This window comes from Vanacampus margaritifer, chromosome 8, assembly GCF_051991255.1.
Source record: "Vanacampus margaritifer isolate UIUO_Vmar chromosome 8, RoL_Vmar_1.0, whole genome shotgun sequence".
Lineage (NCBI taxonomy): Eukaryota > Metazoa > Chordata > Actinopteri > Syngnathiformes > Syngnathidae > Vanacampus > Vanacampus margaritifer.
Genome location: NC_135439.1, coordinates 8024099 through 8042165, shown reverse-complemented (window position 1 = coordinate 8042165; position 18067 = coordinate 8024099). Strand labels below are relative to the sequence as shown.

The following is an 18067-nucleotide window of genomic DNA, read 5'->3' as shown; positions in this document are numbered from 1 at the left end:
TTTGATGAAGCGCCCGCTCTTATCAGCTAATTGCTGCATTAGTCCTTTTTCAGCCTTCTGCACCCAAGCGGAACATTTGGCTTATTATTGCTTGTTGCCGTTTAGATTCGTCTCTGCGGTGGGCGTCGCCATCCATATGTCGGCGGATTATGATTAGTTATTTTTAACCGCGTTGTAATTTACGGGAAGAATATGCGATGATTGATGTTTACGCGGGAAGTCTAGCGCCGGAATTTTTTTTCCCCCTCAGGTTGTCTCTCCAGATCATCGTCGCAACTGACAAAAGAAGACTAATCCCAGCAATTATAACTGCTTTGACTGTTAATTCTCCAGAATATTACATTTCTGTTTTCCCCGACTTGTAAAGATGGCTCAGTAGGAAGCTCGCGCAGGATGAAATACTGTCAAGTTCTTTTTATTTGGGTTTTTTTTTTGCAAAGAAATGACAGCCGTTAATGCTTTTGAACGCTCGCACATTTGTTTTTTTCAGTGTTCAACTTATTTTCATCATAACAATGTAGGAGAATGTACACTTTAGCACAGTAGCATTAACTACACTATGCTAGCACAACACCACAATGTGTCCTTCTGGGAATAAAAATGGTGACCCCCCCGCACCTCCCCCCAACACCTATTCTCGAAGCCAATCACTTTGCCACTTTGCTCACCCTCCTTTAAGTGTTTTTGTGTGGTCCTAACACAGGTTAAAGCAGTGATGAGTCGCTCCCGGCCGGTAACAGTTTGATGGACACTTTAATAAGAAGCCGGGCTCGGAGGTTAATTGAACGGGCGGGCTAACGAGTAAAGGGAGTCAGAGCGGCCTGGTGTTGTGCGGTAGGAGGAGCTTAACGGCCTGATGGAGGATCTGAGGTGTGTTTGAATGGATTCAGTGCTGTCCAATGACCTGAATGCAAAATCCAATAATATTCAATGTACTGTATATCGTTTGGTGTGTTGGGTTGGCCACCTGGGGGCGCTATAGTACAGACATACATGGAGATGTGGGGAAAAACTCAGTAAGCTACTGTAGTGTAGACGTTCTTCACTGAGGTTAAGATTTTTATCTGTTTATAGGTGTTTGTGTTCAAGTGGTATTTGGTAATATAATTTTGGTATTTGTTAGCCCGTCAATGGTGTTCTCCATTATGCGTTAGCATTAAGATAGTGGACTTAAAGGCAAAGGTATGTTGTTTTGTATAAACAACATGTAATTATCTTTGTTTTATGTTTCGCTTGGCAGTAAACTTCAACTGGGAGTGGCAATAAACAGCTTGATGACATGTATAATATATATTATGTATAATATTATTAACATTGTCATTTGCAAGATGCCCAGTGTGATATGTTGGTCATGTATTTCTATTAAATTTTATTGAACTGTTTTTTATTGTATTCAATTCCATTTTATCCACTTGACTGTTTTGATTGTAAAGCTGCACACGCACATTAAAAGCAGCAGCTGGCCTCCCCTCAGCAAATAAAGACCATCCTGTAAGTAAACAGATCAGGAAGTGGATTTAGCCTGCGGGGCTTCACGGGACTCCTGCTTCTGCGGACTTTTTTTAGTCGTACTGCAGGCCCCCTCCAACTTAAACACTGACTTCCTTCTTGCACTTTTTTTCTGTGTGGTTTCTTGTCATATATCCTCAAACCATTTGATTTGTTTTACGTGTCTCTGAGCTCCTCTGCAGCTGCGCTTGGAAAAGAGCCTACTGTCCTGTATATGCTTAATGCACCATCTTTCCTATAGTGTAGCTGAAGCGGTTGTGGGCTAACTTTGGATTTCACGGAGCGAACCAGACCAGTTGAATGGATGTTTGCAATACTTCTTTATTGTCACATATAAAGTACAAAAAGTCGGCTCTTTTTTTTTTCATTTCTCTTTTCACCTCTTGTCAAACGTGCCCACCAGGTCCTGTGTCCTGCTATTCCTGTTTGCGTGACTGTTTTTCCTGAGGGCTGGGAGGGTGTTTTATTACTAAGGAAAGCATTCAGCACTCTGGGATGAGCCTGTAGTATCTATCTATCTATCTATCTATCTATCTATCTATCTATCTATCTATCTATCTATCTATCTATCTATCTATCTATCTATCTATCTATCTATCTATCTATCTAGCCTCTATCTAGCTAGCTATCGATCTATCTATCCAGCTAGCGAGGTATCTATCTATCTAGCTAGCTAGCGATCTATCTATCTATCTATCTATCTATCTATCTAGCATCTATCTAGCTAGCTATCGATCTATCTATCCAGCTAGCGAGGTATCTATCTATCTATCTATCTATCTATCTATCTATCTATCTATCTATCTATCTATCTATCTATCTATCTATCTATCTATCGAGCTAGCTATCAAGCTAGCTATCTATCTATCGAGCTAGCTATCTATCGACCTAGCTATCTATCTATCGAGCTATCTATCTATCTATCTATCTATCTATCTATCTATCTATCTATCGAGCTAGCTATCTATCTATCTATCTATCTATCTATCGAGCTAGCTATCTATCGAGCTAGCTATCGATCTATCTATCCAGCTAGCGAGGTATCTATCTATCTATCTATCTATTTATCTATCTATCTATCTAGCATCTATCTAGCTAGCTATCGATCTATCTATCCAGCTAGCGAGGTATCTATCTATCTATCTATCTATCTATCTATCTATCTATCTATCTATCTATCTATCTAGCTAGCTAGCTAGCATGTATCTATCTATCCATCTGTCTATCCATCTATCCAGCTATCTAGCTAGCATCTAGCTAGCTAGCTAGCATCCATCTATCCATCTAGCCACCCATCTAGCTAGCTATACATCCACTTTTCTATCAATCCATCCATCCAACTATAAATGTCTCGAAGAAGAGCTCATTATCTAAAATATACCATATCACATGAAAAGAGGCACACACCCAAAAACCTGTGACAATATTTTGGTAGGCCTATGTACAGTATATGCTAAAACACCACACCTTCTTTGACCAGTCATTAAAATGTAAAAATCAAAAACGACACGCCGTGATCAAGTTCCCCAAATGACAGCCTTGTGTTTATCCACAGTGTTGCTGCACGAGGAGGTGGCCCAGCTTCAGGAGGAGGTGCACCTACTGCGGCAAATGAAGGACATGCTGGGCAAAGATCTGCATGAGGAGTCGCAGGGAGGAGGAAGCGCAGGCCTCCTCTCCGCAGCCGAGCTCCACGTACAGCTGGCTGACAAGGAGCAGGAGCTGGACCGTGCCAAGGAGGCCTTACAAGGTCACAGCCACTATTTCTAGTCAAGCTGACTATTTGTGTTATGCAATAAGGTCATGTTTATCATGAGGAATTTGGCGAGAAGAGTGATGATCGCATCAATGTTATGACACATACTGACTGAGCATCCATCCATTGGCTGTTGACTTTTATGACTCTATTTTTAGCAGTTCTTTAGTCTCGTCAATTGTGTACGATGGTGTGAATAACGAGAGAGAAGCATTTTTGTTTTTTTTCTTTCAATTAATAGTTTGTTGTTGTTTGACATGCTTTGAAATATGAATGCAACATCGATGCAGACTCGTACGATGCACCAATCATCCCGCATTGTTTTCTAAGAAGAGGCGTTGCGCAACACGGCAGCTGCTCTCGCAGAGTTTCGATTTATTTCGGTAAAAGCGTTTATGTCACTCTTGACGCTGAGCCGTCGGATGTGTTGTGTAAGAATCACTAAACAGGTTTGGAATGTTGAGTGTGAAATATGAATGAAACGCAAGTGCTGACAACAGGAATGCTGGGCGGGCGGGTGCGAGTGTGCGACACGTGCGCTGAAGGTTGTTACTTAGCAAGAGAAGCGTGAGGGGAAATAGTTTGATGTCCAAGTGCTCGTTTGCGGAATCTTTTCGCATGTTCACCTCATAGTTACCACCGCTTGTTTACAGTGCCCCCTTGTGGCTTTCAGCTGAATTTGCTAGGGTAAAGCTTGGACTGGTGGACTAGACAATCACAGGACAGATATAGACAAACGTTCACCTTCGCAGCCATTGGACAGACTTCAGTAAGCCGAACATGGATGCATGAAAGCCCCAGATTCGGACTCAGATTCCGACCACAATTGTTTCATAAATGTTATCATTATCTGAATTGTTCATACATGAGAAAGAGAATATGAATGCTTGTTTGTTATGTGCCCTGCGATTGGCTGACGAAAGGTCCAAGGTGTGTCGCGCTTCTTTTGCTGCAATAGGCTCTAGCTTACCAACCCTAATGAGACAAGCGCTAAAGAAAATGGTGGATTGGATGGATATATGTTCCAAGAATAATGTAATTGTGTGGTATTGAGATCTTTATGTCCTATAAGTACTCTGAATGTTGGCATTAGCTTGGTTTTTAATCAAATTTATGGATCGAGGGAGTCTTTTAATGCAACCTTAATCACTGCCAGTGTCGTTTCAACTGATTTCATTAGACGCTAATGAGATCCAATTTAAGAGCTGTATCAATAAAATCAACAGTAACGACGATAATAACGCTCACATTTGATTTGAGAGCTTTTCATTGAACAATAAGTTTTGTTATCGTGAATGTAGTCGATCATATAATTTATAATAACTCATTGAACGTTGCGTTGCAGCCATGAAAGCCGACCGTAAACGTCTAAAAGGTGAGAAGGGCGACTTGGGGATTCAGATGCAGCAGCTGTACACGACACTGGAGAGCCGAGAGGACCAGCTCCGAGAATTCATACACAACTACGACAAGCACCGAAAGGTAACGCCTTGCTCAACGAGAAAATGCCATTTCTGCACAAATTGTATTTGAATGATGAAATGCTGAAAGAAAAAAAGGTGGAATGATATTGAATGAAATTAAGTCATGTGGGATGATATTAACCCTGGAGAACCCAATAACCCTTTTCTTCTTTGGAAAATTATGAATTATACATTAAATGACTGCTATAAATTCACTGAACACCAAAATATATTTTCAATTTAAATTTTTATTCCCTAATTTAGGATTAAGGCGAAATTTGACCCTTTTGGATTTAGGGGTATCATTTCGAAAAATCAGAATAACAAAAACTGTCAGTAAACTATTTAGAAATTAAGAAAATAATCAATCAAATACACAGCTACATTGAACAATATCATTTTTTTGTTTTATTTGTTGCATTTTAGCCATCTTGTCACCATCACTCTGGCTCATGTAAGTGCAATATTCATCCACTAGATGGCCCCATGCAGGGGTCAGAAGTGGCACTCTGGACTTTTGAAGTTAAATTTGTAAAAAAAAATTTTTTTTAAAAAGGTCTTTGTTATTTGAGTAGCAGAATTTATAGGGGCCAAATTTGACCCCGAGGGTTCTCCAGGGTTAAATGATATGAAATGATGTTCAAAAGATTTTGAAAGCTATGGAGTGATATAGAAAGACATGGAATGATGTGGATTGATAATCAATGGTATGGAATGATGTGGAATGATTTTGGTGAAAAATGTAGAAAGATATGGGATGTTATTGAATCATATTGGGTGAAAAACTGCTACACGATGAATGTCGAAAAATGTGGAATGATACTGAATAGTAAGGAATGATGAGAAATGGAATTGATTCATTTGGAATGATAATGGGGAAAAATGTTGAATATGGAAAATGTACAATGATGTGAAATGGTATTGATTGACGCGCGATTTGGAATTAGAAGCGAGGATAATAAAATATAATGAAGTTAAACCAGAATGCACACAATTATTCCTACTATGCTGTGATACTGCAGTTTTTAAAAGGAGACGTATTATAGCTTTAATTTGACTTATTTTACAACATTCTAGTCAACAGCTGTGAATGTTTGCTGTGATCTTCAAATGATCTATTTTAGCCGCCCGGCTTGGTCAAAGTAGTGGCCCGCCGCCATCGACGCTTCAAAGTGCCCGTCCGCTGTGTTTGTTCTTGCAGGAGGGCGAAGATGCAGTCAAGGTGCTTGCCAAGGAAAAGGACGTGCTGGAGAGGGAGAAGTGGGACCTGAGGCGACAGACCAAAGAGGCCACGGAGCAGGCCAACATCCTGCGCGCTCAGCTGGACATGAAGGAGAACAGGATCAAGGAACTGGAGGCCGAGCTTACTATGGTGAGTCAACGCCGCTAACAGTCCGTGTGCATTCTGCTCATCTGGTTTCTCAGATGTCCAATACAAGAGTTGCTTCAAGAATTCTCTCCTAGCTTTTATTTGTCTCTACCGGTGTTATTACAGTTAACAAAACAAACAGAATAAATAAAAATGAAAAACATTTCCATTCATGAAATAAAGTGATGGTGGCGATTTGCTGTCTAAAAAAAACAAAAACTACCTGAACCTACATCTTGCGTTTATAAAATTAAAACTCACTGTAATGATCTTGAGACTGTCCTAAATTCAACCTAAGTTTAAAACCCTAATTTAAAACCTTAACCCTTGTTTACAACCCTAATTTGAAAACCTAACCCTAATTTAAAACCCTACTTTGAAACCCCAAGCCTGCTTTAAAGTCCCACTTTGAAACCCTAACCCACAACTAAAATTCTCATTTAAAACTTTAAAATCCTAGTTTAAAACCCCAACCCTTATTTAAAACCCTAACTCTATTTTAAACCTCTAGTTTAAAACCCCAATTTCAAACCCTAACCCTGGTTCAAAACCCTAATTTGAAACCCCAATCCTAGTTTAAAACCCTACTTTGAAACCCCAACCCTTGTTTAAAACCTCAATTTCAAACCCCAACTGTTGTTTAAGACCCTAATTTAAAACCCCAACTCACCTTTAAACCCCAATTTGAAACCCCAACTGTTGTTTAAAACCCTTATTTCAAACCCAACCCTTATTTAAAACCCTGATTTGAAACCCTAACTATTTTAAACATCTAGTTTAAAACCCCAATTTCAAACCCCAACCCTGGTTCAAAACCCTGATTTGAAACGCCAATCCTCGTTTAAAACCCTACTTTGAAACCCCAACTTTTGTTTAAAACCCTAATTTAAAACCCCAACTCTAATTTAAAACCCAAATTTGAAACCCTATCTCTTGTTCAAAACCCTAATTTGAAACCTTAACCCTACCTGCAAAACCCAACCTAAATTTAGAACGCCAATTTGAAAACCCAATCCTAGTTTAAACCCGTACTTTGAAACCCCAACCCTTGTTTAAAACCCCAATTTGAAATCCAATCTAAATTTAAAACCCCAACTGTCCTTTACACCCCAATTTGAAACCCCAATCCTAGATTGAAACCCTAACCCTAGTGTAAAATCCTATTTTGAAAATTGAACCCTAGTTTAGTGTCAGATGGAAGTTTTCCCAAGTAGATGTCTATTGTTTGATTTGAAATTATTGATATAGCTCTTGAATTGGACCACAATTAGATATTTTTCAAATTTTTAATTAATATCATTAATTTTTTTTCCCATGCCAAATATTTCTATGGTACGATTGGCATTTTTGTGTTGCGATGATGCAGCGTTCAGCCTTGACCTGCCCGCGTGTTCCTTCCTCCTCCGAGCAGGCCAAGCAGTCTCTGGCCACGCTGACAAAAGACGTCCCCAAACGCCACTCGTTAGCGCCAACCACCAACGCCGGCGCCGCCGAGCCGGTTGTGAACGGCAGTCAGGAGTGGGTGATGCAGGCCGACCTGCCGCTCACCGCCGCCATCCGGCAGAGCCAGCAGACCCTCTACCACGGACACAACGCCGACAGACAAGGTGACGGCCCCCTCATTTCGACAGACACTTCATTAGGTACAACTCATGGTTAAAGGTCAGCGGTGGGAATTAGAAGTGCAGATACTTTCATTAAAATACAACTACATGAAAAATGTACTCAAGTACAGTAATAAAGTATTATTTTGCCGTTACTTCCCACCACTGTCAAAGATGCATGCGTACCTAATGAAATGACCTTTGCGGTGTTACTACTAACGGGTTCCCTTGAGCTTTCTCAAACTAACAGTGGGATTCTTTCAATTCTGGGTCGACGTGTATGCATGTGTGTGCGTGCGTGTTCGTCTGTGTGTGTGCGCGTGTGTGTTTGTGGCATCCCACCACCCCTTAGCTGTGGTCAGGATCAGCCCCTGCCACTCGCGCCAACCGTCCGTCATCTCTGACGCCTCGGCCGCCGACGGGGATCGCTCGTCCACGCCCAGCGACATCAACTCCCCCCGACACCGGACGCACTCGCTCTGCAATGTAAGAACTGTCCGCAACTTGCGTGTGTGTGTGTGTTTGTTGTGTGTGTTGTGTGTGTGTGATGTGAGTGGTAGCGTGCTTTCTTGGGAACGCTGGCGGTGGTCTTGTTTCGTTCCAATTATTCCCTGATAAACCACATCTGAGCCAAGTAGGAGTAATTGATCATTCATATATCACAGCACATCATAGCAATCCCTGGTGTCAATTAGGGTTTGGACACAATAGATGTAAATACCAGGAGGGGAAAAAAAACAAGCAGCAACTTATGTCTGTTAATTATAAAAGCATTTACTAAAGGGATACTTGACTCATTGAGCCATTTTCAGCAGTAAAAAGTTCATATTTTGTCCAGAATGAATTTGTACAATTAATACGTTTTTAAAAAAAAAATTTCATTTGCTGTCGACTGAAGATGACATCAGCTGTGCCGAGGAAGTAGCTAACGACCAATCACGGCTCACTTCTTTTCTGGGTTTGGTCAGCAAGCTGAGCCATGATTAGTCGTTACCTACTTCCTCGGCACGGGTGATGTCATCTTCAGTGGACAGCAAGTGGAAACATAAATTTGTTTTTAAAGGTTTTAATTGTGCATGAAAAAGTTATTAAGTTCATTCATTCATGGACAAAATATAAACTTTTTACTGCTAAAAATGTCTCAGTAAGTCAAGGATCGCTTTAAGGTGAGGTCTTTATTCATACAAATGTATTTTAATTGGAGATTGCGGATATCGGGCCGATACCAGGCCTTATTTCAAGGTATCGAGACTCTCGACAGCAGCCGATATCAGTATCAGCCGCCCTCTTGTGACTAATTTACATTCAGGAACTAGGAATTTGAAGAATCAAAAGTAGTAGAAAATAAAGGCCTCGCCCCCAATAGACACCATGTTCAGTAAATGAACACCACTGGACACTATTTGGTAAAAAATATAATTATGAAAATAATATGAATTACAATGCAATATACCACTACTATTTTTCTTATTCTATTGTATTATAATTGCAAAATTAAAGGCCTCCCCCACTTAAAGGGGAAGTCAACCCCCCAAAAATGTATTTTATTAAGGGGAGGTCTTTATTTTTACATTTTAGTTAGAGATGCGTGGATATTGGGCCGATACCAGGCCTTATTTCAAGGTATCAGTACTCGCGACAGCAGCCGATATCAGTATCAGCTGCCCTCTTGTGGCTAATTTACATTCAGGAACTAGAAATGAGAAATTTGACGAATCGAAAGTAGTGGAAAATAAAGGCCTCGCCCCCAATAGACACCATGTTCAGTAAATGAACACCACTAGACACTGTTTGGTAAAAAATATAATTATGAAAATAATATCAATTACAATGCAATATACCACTACTATTTTTCTTATTCTATTGTATTATAATTGTAAAATTAAAGGCCTCCCCCACTTAAAGGGGAAGGAACCCCGCCCCTCCCCATTTTTTTTTTTTTTTTATTAAGGGGAGGTCTTTATTTTTACATTTTACTTAATTTACATTCAGGAACTAGAAATTGGAAATTTGAAGAATCGAAAGTAGTAGAAAATAAAGGCCTCGCCCCCAATAGACACCATTTTCAGTCAATTAACACCGCTGGACACTATTTGGTAAAAATATTATTATAAAATAATAAGTAGTGCAATGCAATATACCACTAACATTTTTATCCCCCCAACGCACACATACTTAAAGTGGAATCAACCCCCCCAAAAAAATAATTCAATAATATGTTCTATGCAGTTTCACTAGTCTAAATACAGTATTTTGGTTACTATTGCGTTCGTGGAATATGAGTAGAGCAGCAAAATCCTGCCGTTTTTATCAGTATCAGAAGGCGGCCATTTGCTGTCGAGTGAAAATGACATCACAGTTGCTCAGGTCTCAGGTAACAACCAATCACAGCTCAGCTTCAAAAAACAGGTGACCTCTTATTTTGAAATCCTCTTGTGCACTTTTCACTGGCTACTTTTCACACTTATCAAATATCGTACAAGTAAACGAGGTACCGTCTTGTGTGCGCTTTAGTCCATGGAGGATCTGGAGGAGCAAAAACGTAAGAAGAAGAAGGAGAAGATGACGCTGGGCTCCCTGTCACGCGTCTTCGCCCGAGGGAAACAGCGCAAGTCCCTGGACCCGGGCCTGTTTGATGGTACAGCCACACCCGACTATTACATAGAGGAGGATGCCGACTGGTGATACCACGTGTGTGTGTGTGCGCGTATGCATGAATGTGTGTGTGAGTGCGGATGAGATGGGCTTGTTTTGGGGGAGTGGGGGGGGGGCATCCCAAAAAAAAAAAAGCCTAAAAAAGACTTGCTATTGCACCAAATGTAAAGTATATTATACTCTTCAAATTGTATGTATGTAAATGATATATATATTTATAGATGTACATGTATGCATATGTATATATGTTTACATGCATATAAATATATACATGGGGTTATTATCATGTGTATTTGTAGACATGCTGTGTTATCTTGTCTTGACTTTTTTTTTTTTTTTTACAACTGGAGACTTGAAGGACTGCTGTTCATGTGTAAATAGGAGGTTTGTGTTTTTATTGTTGATTTTTTTATTTTTAAATAGTTTTTACTTTATCACGCTTTTTAGCACCTTTTAATCCGACAAAGTCCATTTCACTTTTGAGTTGGGGGGGGGGGGGTGCTGGGGGGCAGGCACCTGCTTTATTTGGATGCTGAAAATGGTTATTTATGCAGTAGTTGTGTTGTCATATCATATCGCAAAGTAAAACCGAAATGATAACCAGAACTGACCAAAACTAATAAATGCCGTATTTTCTCAAATAGTGGCCTCTTCTCACCTCCAATAAATATATTATATTTCATGATACTGGTAAATTAACAATTATATTATGCGGGTATGATAATGAAATTTCAAATAATACAGTTAAATAAATAAAAATATACAGTATTAGTATACATAATGTACTTTTTTTTTTTGCAACTTGTAATAAAGGATCAATATTTATTTATGATGATGGGGGAATAAAAATAATATGATTATATATATATACAATATGTTGTGTAAATAAAGGCCTCCTCTCAAATAAATATAATGATGAACAAATGTATCACACCATCACTCAATATAAGCAAAATTGCTAATACATGTATTACGTTATTACATGCAAATTATATTTTAAATGCTAAAATACATTGAGTATTTTCCATCCATATTTTAACCCCCCCAAAGAAAAAGAAAAAAAAAACACATTATTTTCCTGTTTCTTATGTTAAGTTATAACACTGAAACTGTTAAATGGTCTCTTTATAATAGGTGGTCTAATAAATTTGCACTGTACAGTTATAAAAATATATGCAAAATAAAATGCATAATATTATTAAATATTAATATAATTTTTTTATATTAATAAAAGTCTCTTCTAATAAATATGTATTTAAAAAAAGTTTTTATTTTGATAAGGGACATTATATGTTGGAGGAATGCAACAAACTTCATTTTTTTAAATGCCACTGTTTGAGGAATTACGGTAATTAAATGTAGTCTAGCAACTGCATACTTCATTTGTTGATTTTTTTTTTTTTTGCAGTCTAACATAAATGAATGTTTGAGAAAACATCTGCATTGCATTGTTTTTCCATTCATTCATTCATTCATTGTCATCCATTCATCAACTTTCTCACAAGTTACTTGCATTGTAAATGCAAGCGCCTTGTTTTGCTCGTGTTGCTTGGTTGTCCTCTTTGTGTAAAACGCTCCTAATATGTCTCTGTTTAATGCTTTGTAATTTAGGCAACATGGAATAAAAGATGAAATCTATGGAAGTATTTTATTTAAAAAAAAAAATTGAAAAAACACTTCAATATTTATCTGCTCCAGATAAGGAGTTTTTTGGGGGGGGACATGAAATCATATTTTTTAAAATAAAACTACAGCACATGTTCCATGGAGTAAGTGTTGTTTCTAATGTGTTGTTTCCCTCACTCGGAATTTTCAAACCACTTCTCCCGGTAGATAGTGGATATGAAAAGTCTACATACCTCTGTTCAAATGTGTTATTATCAATTTTGTAAATGTTTTTTTTATTTGCCACTGCTGATAATTCGCCCTACCTTGACGAAGGCAGCAATTACACATAACATAACACATAATATATACCCATAACGCTTTTCCCCACATGTTTGGGGATATTTTGGAACAGGGGTGTGTAGACTTTCTCTAGCCACTGTAGCTGTTTCTTTCTGGGGATTATTCATATCATACATGCTGTATCTTGAACCGAGCATGAGAGCATGACTCTGGTGAACGGTTCATCCAGCGTGACAGTTCAGTATTATGTCAAAGGTCAATTATGTCAAAGGTCAATTATGAATAATCCCCTAGGAATGTACTAATACTGTACTGTATCTCTCTTATGGACTCATCATAGTAGGTAGTTACTAAAGGGTTGCAGATGTACTAAAACAATCATGTATTATACTGTAGTATCATAAATAAGAAGTTTTGGGATCCTTTTTTGTTTATTAGGATATACTGTAGATGCTCAAAATGATATGACTGAATCTTCATAGACAATGTAGCCCCATCTAGTGGCCATACAATTTCAGGACAACACAACACAAATGAATAAAGGGAAAGAGAGTTTCGGTTCCGTTGACAGAGCTGAAGAACGCAAGTTTCGCTTGGTCCGAGATCTCACTTTGGAATTCTAGATTCTTTGGAATATTTTATTTTATATATATTTATTTATTTATTTATTTATTTACAGGTACTTTTTGATTTATTCTTATTTGGTAATGCTATTTTCTGTGTACATTTTTATTTAAATATTTAGATTCATTATTCTATCTTTACAAAGATAATAATACTTCTGGAGTTTTATTTTAATTTTTTTTTAGATTCCTGGTAGAAATTAACGGCATAAAAATATTCAATTTAATTTATTTTTAAACTGTTTTGGGTCTTACCTTTAGAAAACTTTTTTTTTAAAATATGTTTATCATTACCGGTAACTATTTTCGTTGCAAAGATTTTTGTGTTTTATTTCGAAAAAATTCTCAGTCAAAATTATTTTAAGTTCTATCGTGCATCCCCTTTGAGCGCCTTGAGTGTGCATTATTATTATTATTATTATTATAGTTATTATTCATTTATTATCATTAAAAATAGTTTAATGATGTTTTAAAATGTGTATTTTTTTTTTATTACATTTATTTTTAAATTTTGGGATGGGTAAGTACAAAAAATTGCCATTAATTTCATGCAAAAACTACTCTATGGGGTCTTTTTTTTAAATAAACAATTATTGGGGGGTTTCTTTGAAAATTGTGTGTATCAAAAGTACTAGTGGTATCGATAACGGTGACTAGTCAAGATTTGAGTAGCCTAATCGTATTGGTATCGGTCTGAAAAAAATCCCTTAAAAGTTTGTACTGGTAACTTATATTTGGTAATTGCTCATTATTTTTTTCAGTAATTTTTTTCCAGAAGTAACTAAAATCACCATGACAATGTCACTCAAATGTTTATCATTATTATCTTTGTAAATGCATCAGTTTTGTTTTCATCAGCTCTTTTGCCTCGTACCCTCAGCCGCGTTAAGAAATGAAATCCTTAAGTCATTTCTATGATGTCCATATCCTTCTAACCCTGAACCCTGACTCCACCTGCACGTTTACATCGCAACTCCGACCAGACGTCGACGGCCTGGTGTCCGACGGCGAGGAGCATATGGACCGCCTCCAGCAGGCGGCGCTCACCCGGACCACATGCATGTCTCTGTGGAGGGCGGGCGCCGTCCAGGCCTGGCTGGAGGTGGTCATGGGAATGCCCACGTACACTCGGGCCTGCTCCGAAAACGTCAAGAGTGGCAAGGTAGGCGGATGCTAAAGTGCGTAGCGTGATTTATGTGCTTTTCACCTCATGAAAATGATGGCTCTTCGCATTTTAGGTTCTTCTTGGTTTGACTGATGAGGATTTAGAGGTGGGACTCGGTATTCGCAACCCGATTCATCGCAGGAAGCTAAGACTGGCCATCGAGGACTACAGGAGGGCAGAAGGAGACCAAGGGTGAGCAACAATTGTGAATTCTTAAGATATTTTTAAATGTTATCATTTAATTATTTATGTTTTTAAAATAATACGAATACATTTAATTTTGAGATAGCAAGAGAAATAGGTGACAAAAATATTGTACACTTTTGGATCCATCTGTGTTTACAGTAAACACTTTTTTTTTAAATTCCAAACTAATAAATGTATTATCTCACAAAATGCGTCAATAATCATGCCCAACGATGTATATTATAAAATGAAACAACAGCCGTCGCTTTATGTCGGCGTAGAAAGCAGGATTGAAGAGGATTTGATACACAATAATCAGCAAAAACTCACTGATCTGAACATATGACTGGACCCGTGCAAGCCGTTGAAGCGACAGAGCGGCCATCTTGCTCCTCCCATCTTGCGCGCAGACTACTGTATAAACTATACGGTATACGTACAGATTAGATTTATACAGCTCGTAAGCAGTTAGTATAGGGCCGGGGGCGTGGTGGGGGGTTTGTGGCAGGGTGGTCACTATTTTTTAACAAGGAAAAAATAATAATTTTAATTAAAAAAATAACAAGTGGACGGTATGTGCTGCTTTTAAGACCCCCTTTTTCTTTTCTTACTCAGTTTTTTAGACCCCAATATTAGATTTTGCAAAGGCATCTTTTATTGAATTGCAGTTATAAAATATAAAATATACAAGTTTCCTCTTGTAAACATCATTAAGCATATAATTTATACATGTATTTAAGGCAAGTTGTAAAATGTCTGAAGTCCTCTTGTTTATGTTTCATAAATTAAGACAACATAAATCATGCTATTTCTACTAAGTACTGTCTCAAACGTTCTCCAATTTCGATACTGTAAATGTATAGGATCGTATGCCGAGAAACGTTTCTGGTGAGGAGCAATATGGCGGCCTTGTGGCTTCAAAAGTCTTGGCTATCTAGTCATATATTCAGATTAGTGGCAAAAACCAGACTGAGCTGAAATACTTCCTGTTTTCATTTTTCTTTTTGTCAAACAAAATAGTGTGCCCCATCTAGTGGTCTACACTGGAATTACAACAGTTAAAATGTGTGCTTTAGCTCCATAAAGCTTAGGAAACACAATTGGTCTGTATCCTTTCATCCTTTCAGTTTATCCAAAGCATCCAACATGGACCATCACTGGGTGGCAACGTCCTGGCTGAGCGACGTGGGCCTGCCGCAGTACTCGCAAACCTTCCACGCTCACCTGGTGGACGGCCGGGTACTAAGTTCTCTGGACCGCCGAGACCTGGAGAGTTACCTTGACGTGGGCGACCACTCCCACCAGACCAGTCTGCTGCTGTCGGTGCAGCTCCTGCAGACGCTGGACTTCCACAAGGAGGTTCGATCAGAGCAGGCTGACCCAGGTCTTCGCGCAATGCTAACAGGCGTCTAGCTGAAGTCGCGTTGTGCTTTTGCAGGCCCTGCAGGCAAGAAGGGCGAAATGTGAGCAACAAAACCGGGACCCCATTGTTTGGACCTGTCACCGAGTCATGAAATGGATCCGGGATATTGACCTCAAGGTGACTGGAGGGCCGTGAAGGGGGCACTTTTCAGTGGTGGCAAATCCAGGTCCAAAAAGTAAAAACCCTGCCACAGTTTGGCTTTAGCCCCTGGTGTTAGCTAGCTAGCTAGAGCTAGCTAGCTCCCATGGTGCTCGTTTACCTGCTAGGGAGCGAGCTAGCACCAGGGGCTAAAGCCAAATGGAGGCAGGGTTTTTACTTTCTGAACCTGGATTTGCCACCACTAGTACTTCTTTTTCAGGAGTTTGCTGCTAATCTTCAAGGTAAAGGCGTCAACGGTGCCGTGCTGGTCCTAAACCCGGCTTTCGACGCCGACGCCATGGCAAGAGCGCTGGAGATCCCCGGCAACAAACATATGCTTCATCGGCATCTGCGCCAAGAAATGAAGGCGCTCGCCGCCGCTAGGAGGTGAGAGTCATGCGTGAAGGGAAGTTCGGTTAAGATGACTCAAATAACGCAAAACCACTCAGAAAACACCTGAAGGAGACGTAATAGCAACGGAACAAGATTGTTTACAATACTTTCGCAAAGTGGTGTTTAGATGCCCTGGAACAAGGGAGGACATGGTGGAAGGAATAGTGGTTAGCACAGGTGGGAAGTCCCAGGTTTGAATTTCAGCAGTGGTCTTTCCTGAGCGGTGTTTTCACATTGTCCCTGTGCTTGTCTGGGTTTTGTCCAAGTACTCTGACTTCCTCTCACATTCCTAAAACAAGACTCATTGAGAAAAAAAATATCCATAGGCGCGAATGTTGTTTGAGCCCTGTGATTGGCTAGTGAGCAAAAATACCAAAACCAAGTCTAGCCCGCCCCTGCGGCCATTCACGTCTCACAAAAATGCTGACGTGTCAAAAGCTGATTTCCACTTTGTCGTTTTTACGAAACACGTTTGAAATGCTCTTCGACTTTGCGTTCACAGCAACAAGGAACAGGAAGACAAGGTGGTTGTTTCTTCTGCGCCAGTGGCCGTCAATCGCTTTGCTGAGGGGAGGGTGCCGATGAGGAGATCGAGCAAGGTATCATAAGACTTGATTCAAATGTGTGGTATAAGCTCAAGGTTGTCTGTATGCTAGCTGTTGAACGTGACACATATTCATTATATTTTGCCATATAACTTCAGTCGACGTTCATGGAAAAATGTGGGAGAAAAAGTACATCATTTTTTTTCTTTGATTTTTTTTAAAAAGACTTCATTGGGGAAAAAATAAACGCCTCACCTCAAATAAAGCCAGTTGCTGCCTCACCAATCACTTATTATTAGTGGTTTGGGCCAGAGACTGCCAATGTTGCTGTTAGCAAGTCATGCAAGGATGAGTGCGTTTGAAGGCCTTCATTTGTATTGCGTTTGTCAGTGTCTGTCTAATAAAATGTTTCTCCTCATTCAAACATTTCACGCCTTGCGTACGCCCAGAGTCCGCTGAGGATCCGCTCGGCAGAAGCGCATGTTCGATCGGGAACTCGGACCTCGCGCAGCTCAATGCACACCTACAAGAGCGTCGAGATCACCAATGTGTGAACGGTGTGTGGTTGGAAGATTGTTTACTACACACGACAACACTTCACTGGACTGTTTTTTTTTTTTACCTGACTTTTTTATTGCCTTGTATACAAATAGTGCTGTCAAGTGTGAAATTAAACAACCAAGTAAAATTTTTATCAGCCTGTTTCTGAATTTTACCGGATTGTTATGCAAGAGCGGGACTAGTTGCCCATGAGTTGAAGGAATAAGCAGTGAGGATAAAACAACTAATGTACAGAGGATGGAAACATAAGTAAGATGACCATATCGACTGTGATTTTTGTTATTGGCTGATTTGTTGAACATTTCTAATAAATTGCACTAATGACAAGACTATTTAATCATTAAATTCAGTGTTGCTCCACTGTCGCCTTTTATCTTGCTGATTAATTAATTTATTAATTTATGTATTTATTTAATGGGCGATTAACATTTTTAATTGTGATTAATCGCATGACTTCAATACTTAACTCACGATTAATCGCACATCTGTTCTAAATGTACAATAAAATATTTTTTCAAAGTTTTCATACTCTTGTTAACATAAAAGTGGGGATTTTTTTAACTAATAGAAATACAGCTGCATTTTCTACTAATTGATACAGTAATTTCATAATAATTCATAAAATTGAGTTAAAATTCAAAAGATGTACTGTACTGTAAAAAAAATGAGTGTATTATTGATTTGTTTTGAGATATCTTTTCTGCCACTAGATGGCATCATTGCATTTGTAGGACATTGGTGACAGCTCAGTGCATTTTTCTTTTCATAT

General features: G+C 39.0%; 2 protein-coding genes across 5 annotated transcripts in view; both read left to right on the top strand.

Annotated features, from left to right (window-relative positions):
* Positions 1-11994, top strand: part of kaznb (kazrin, periplakin interacting protein b) — an 86488-nt gene extending 74494 nt beyond the window's left edge. For all 4 annotated transcript variants that reach the window (XM_077574481.1, XM_077574480.1, XM_077574483.1 and 1 more), the window contains 6 exons: positions 3065-3259; positions 4611-4747; positions 5930-6100; positions 7509-7704; positions 8054-8187; positions 10216-11994. In XM_077574481.1, coding sequence (XP_077430607.1) covers positions 3065-3259; positions 4611-4747; positions 5930-6100; positions 7509-7704; positions 8054-8187; positions 10216-10386 — 1004 coding nt within the window. In that variant the 3' untranslated portion in view covers positions 10387-11994. The remainder of the gene's footprint in view (positions 1-3064; positions 3260-4610; positions 4748-5929; positions 6101-7508; positions 7705-8053; positions 8188-10215) is intronic.
* A 1566-nt stretch (positions 11995-13560) lies between these two features.
* LOC144057172 (kazrin-A-like) lies at positions 13561-17625 on the top strand. The gene is made up of 7 exons (XM_077574485.1): positions 13561-14049; positions 14126-14244; positions 15366-15597; positions 15677-15778; positions 16020-16186; positions 16695-16791; positions 17187-17625. The coding sequence occupies exons 1-7, from the start codon at positions 13780-13782 to the stop codon at positions 17289-17291; spliced, it is 1092 nt and encodes a 363-aa protein (XP_077430611.1). The 5' UTR covers positions 13561-13779; the 3' UTR covers positions 17292-17625.
* The last annotated feature ends 442 nt before the right edge of the window (positions 17626-18067 follow it).

Excerpts from the sequence above, each read along its gene's own strand:
- LOC144057172 (XM_077574485.1), top strand. The coding sequence starts at position 13,780 with ATGAAATCCTTAAGTCATTTCTATGATGTCCATATCCTTCTAACCCTG. Across the intron at positions 15,598-15,676 it reads CGCTGGACTTCCACAAGGAG|GCCCTGCAGGCAAGAAGGGC; the intron begins GTTCGATCAGAG and ends GTGCTTTTGCAG. Across the intron at positions 16,187-16,694 it reads GCGCTCGCCGCCGCTAGGAG|CAACAAGGAACAGGAAGACA; the intron begins GTGAGAGTCATG and ends TTGCGTTCACAG.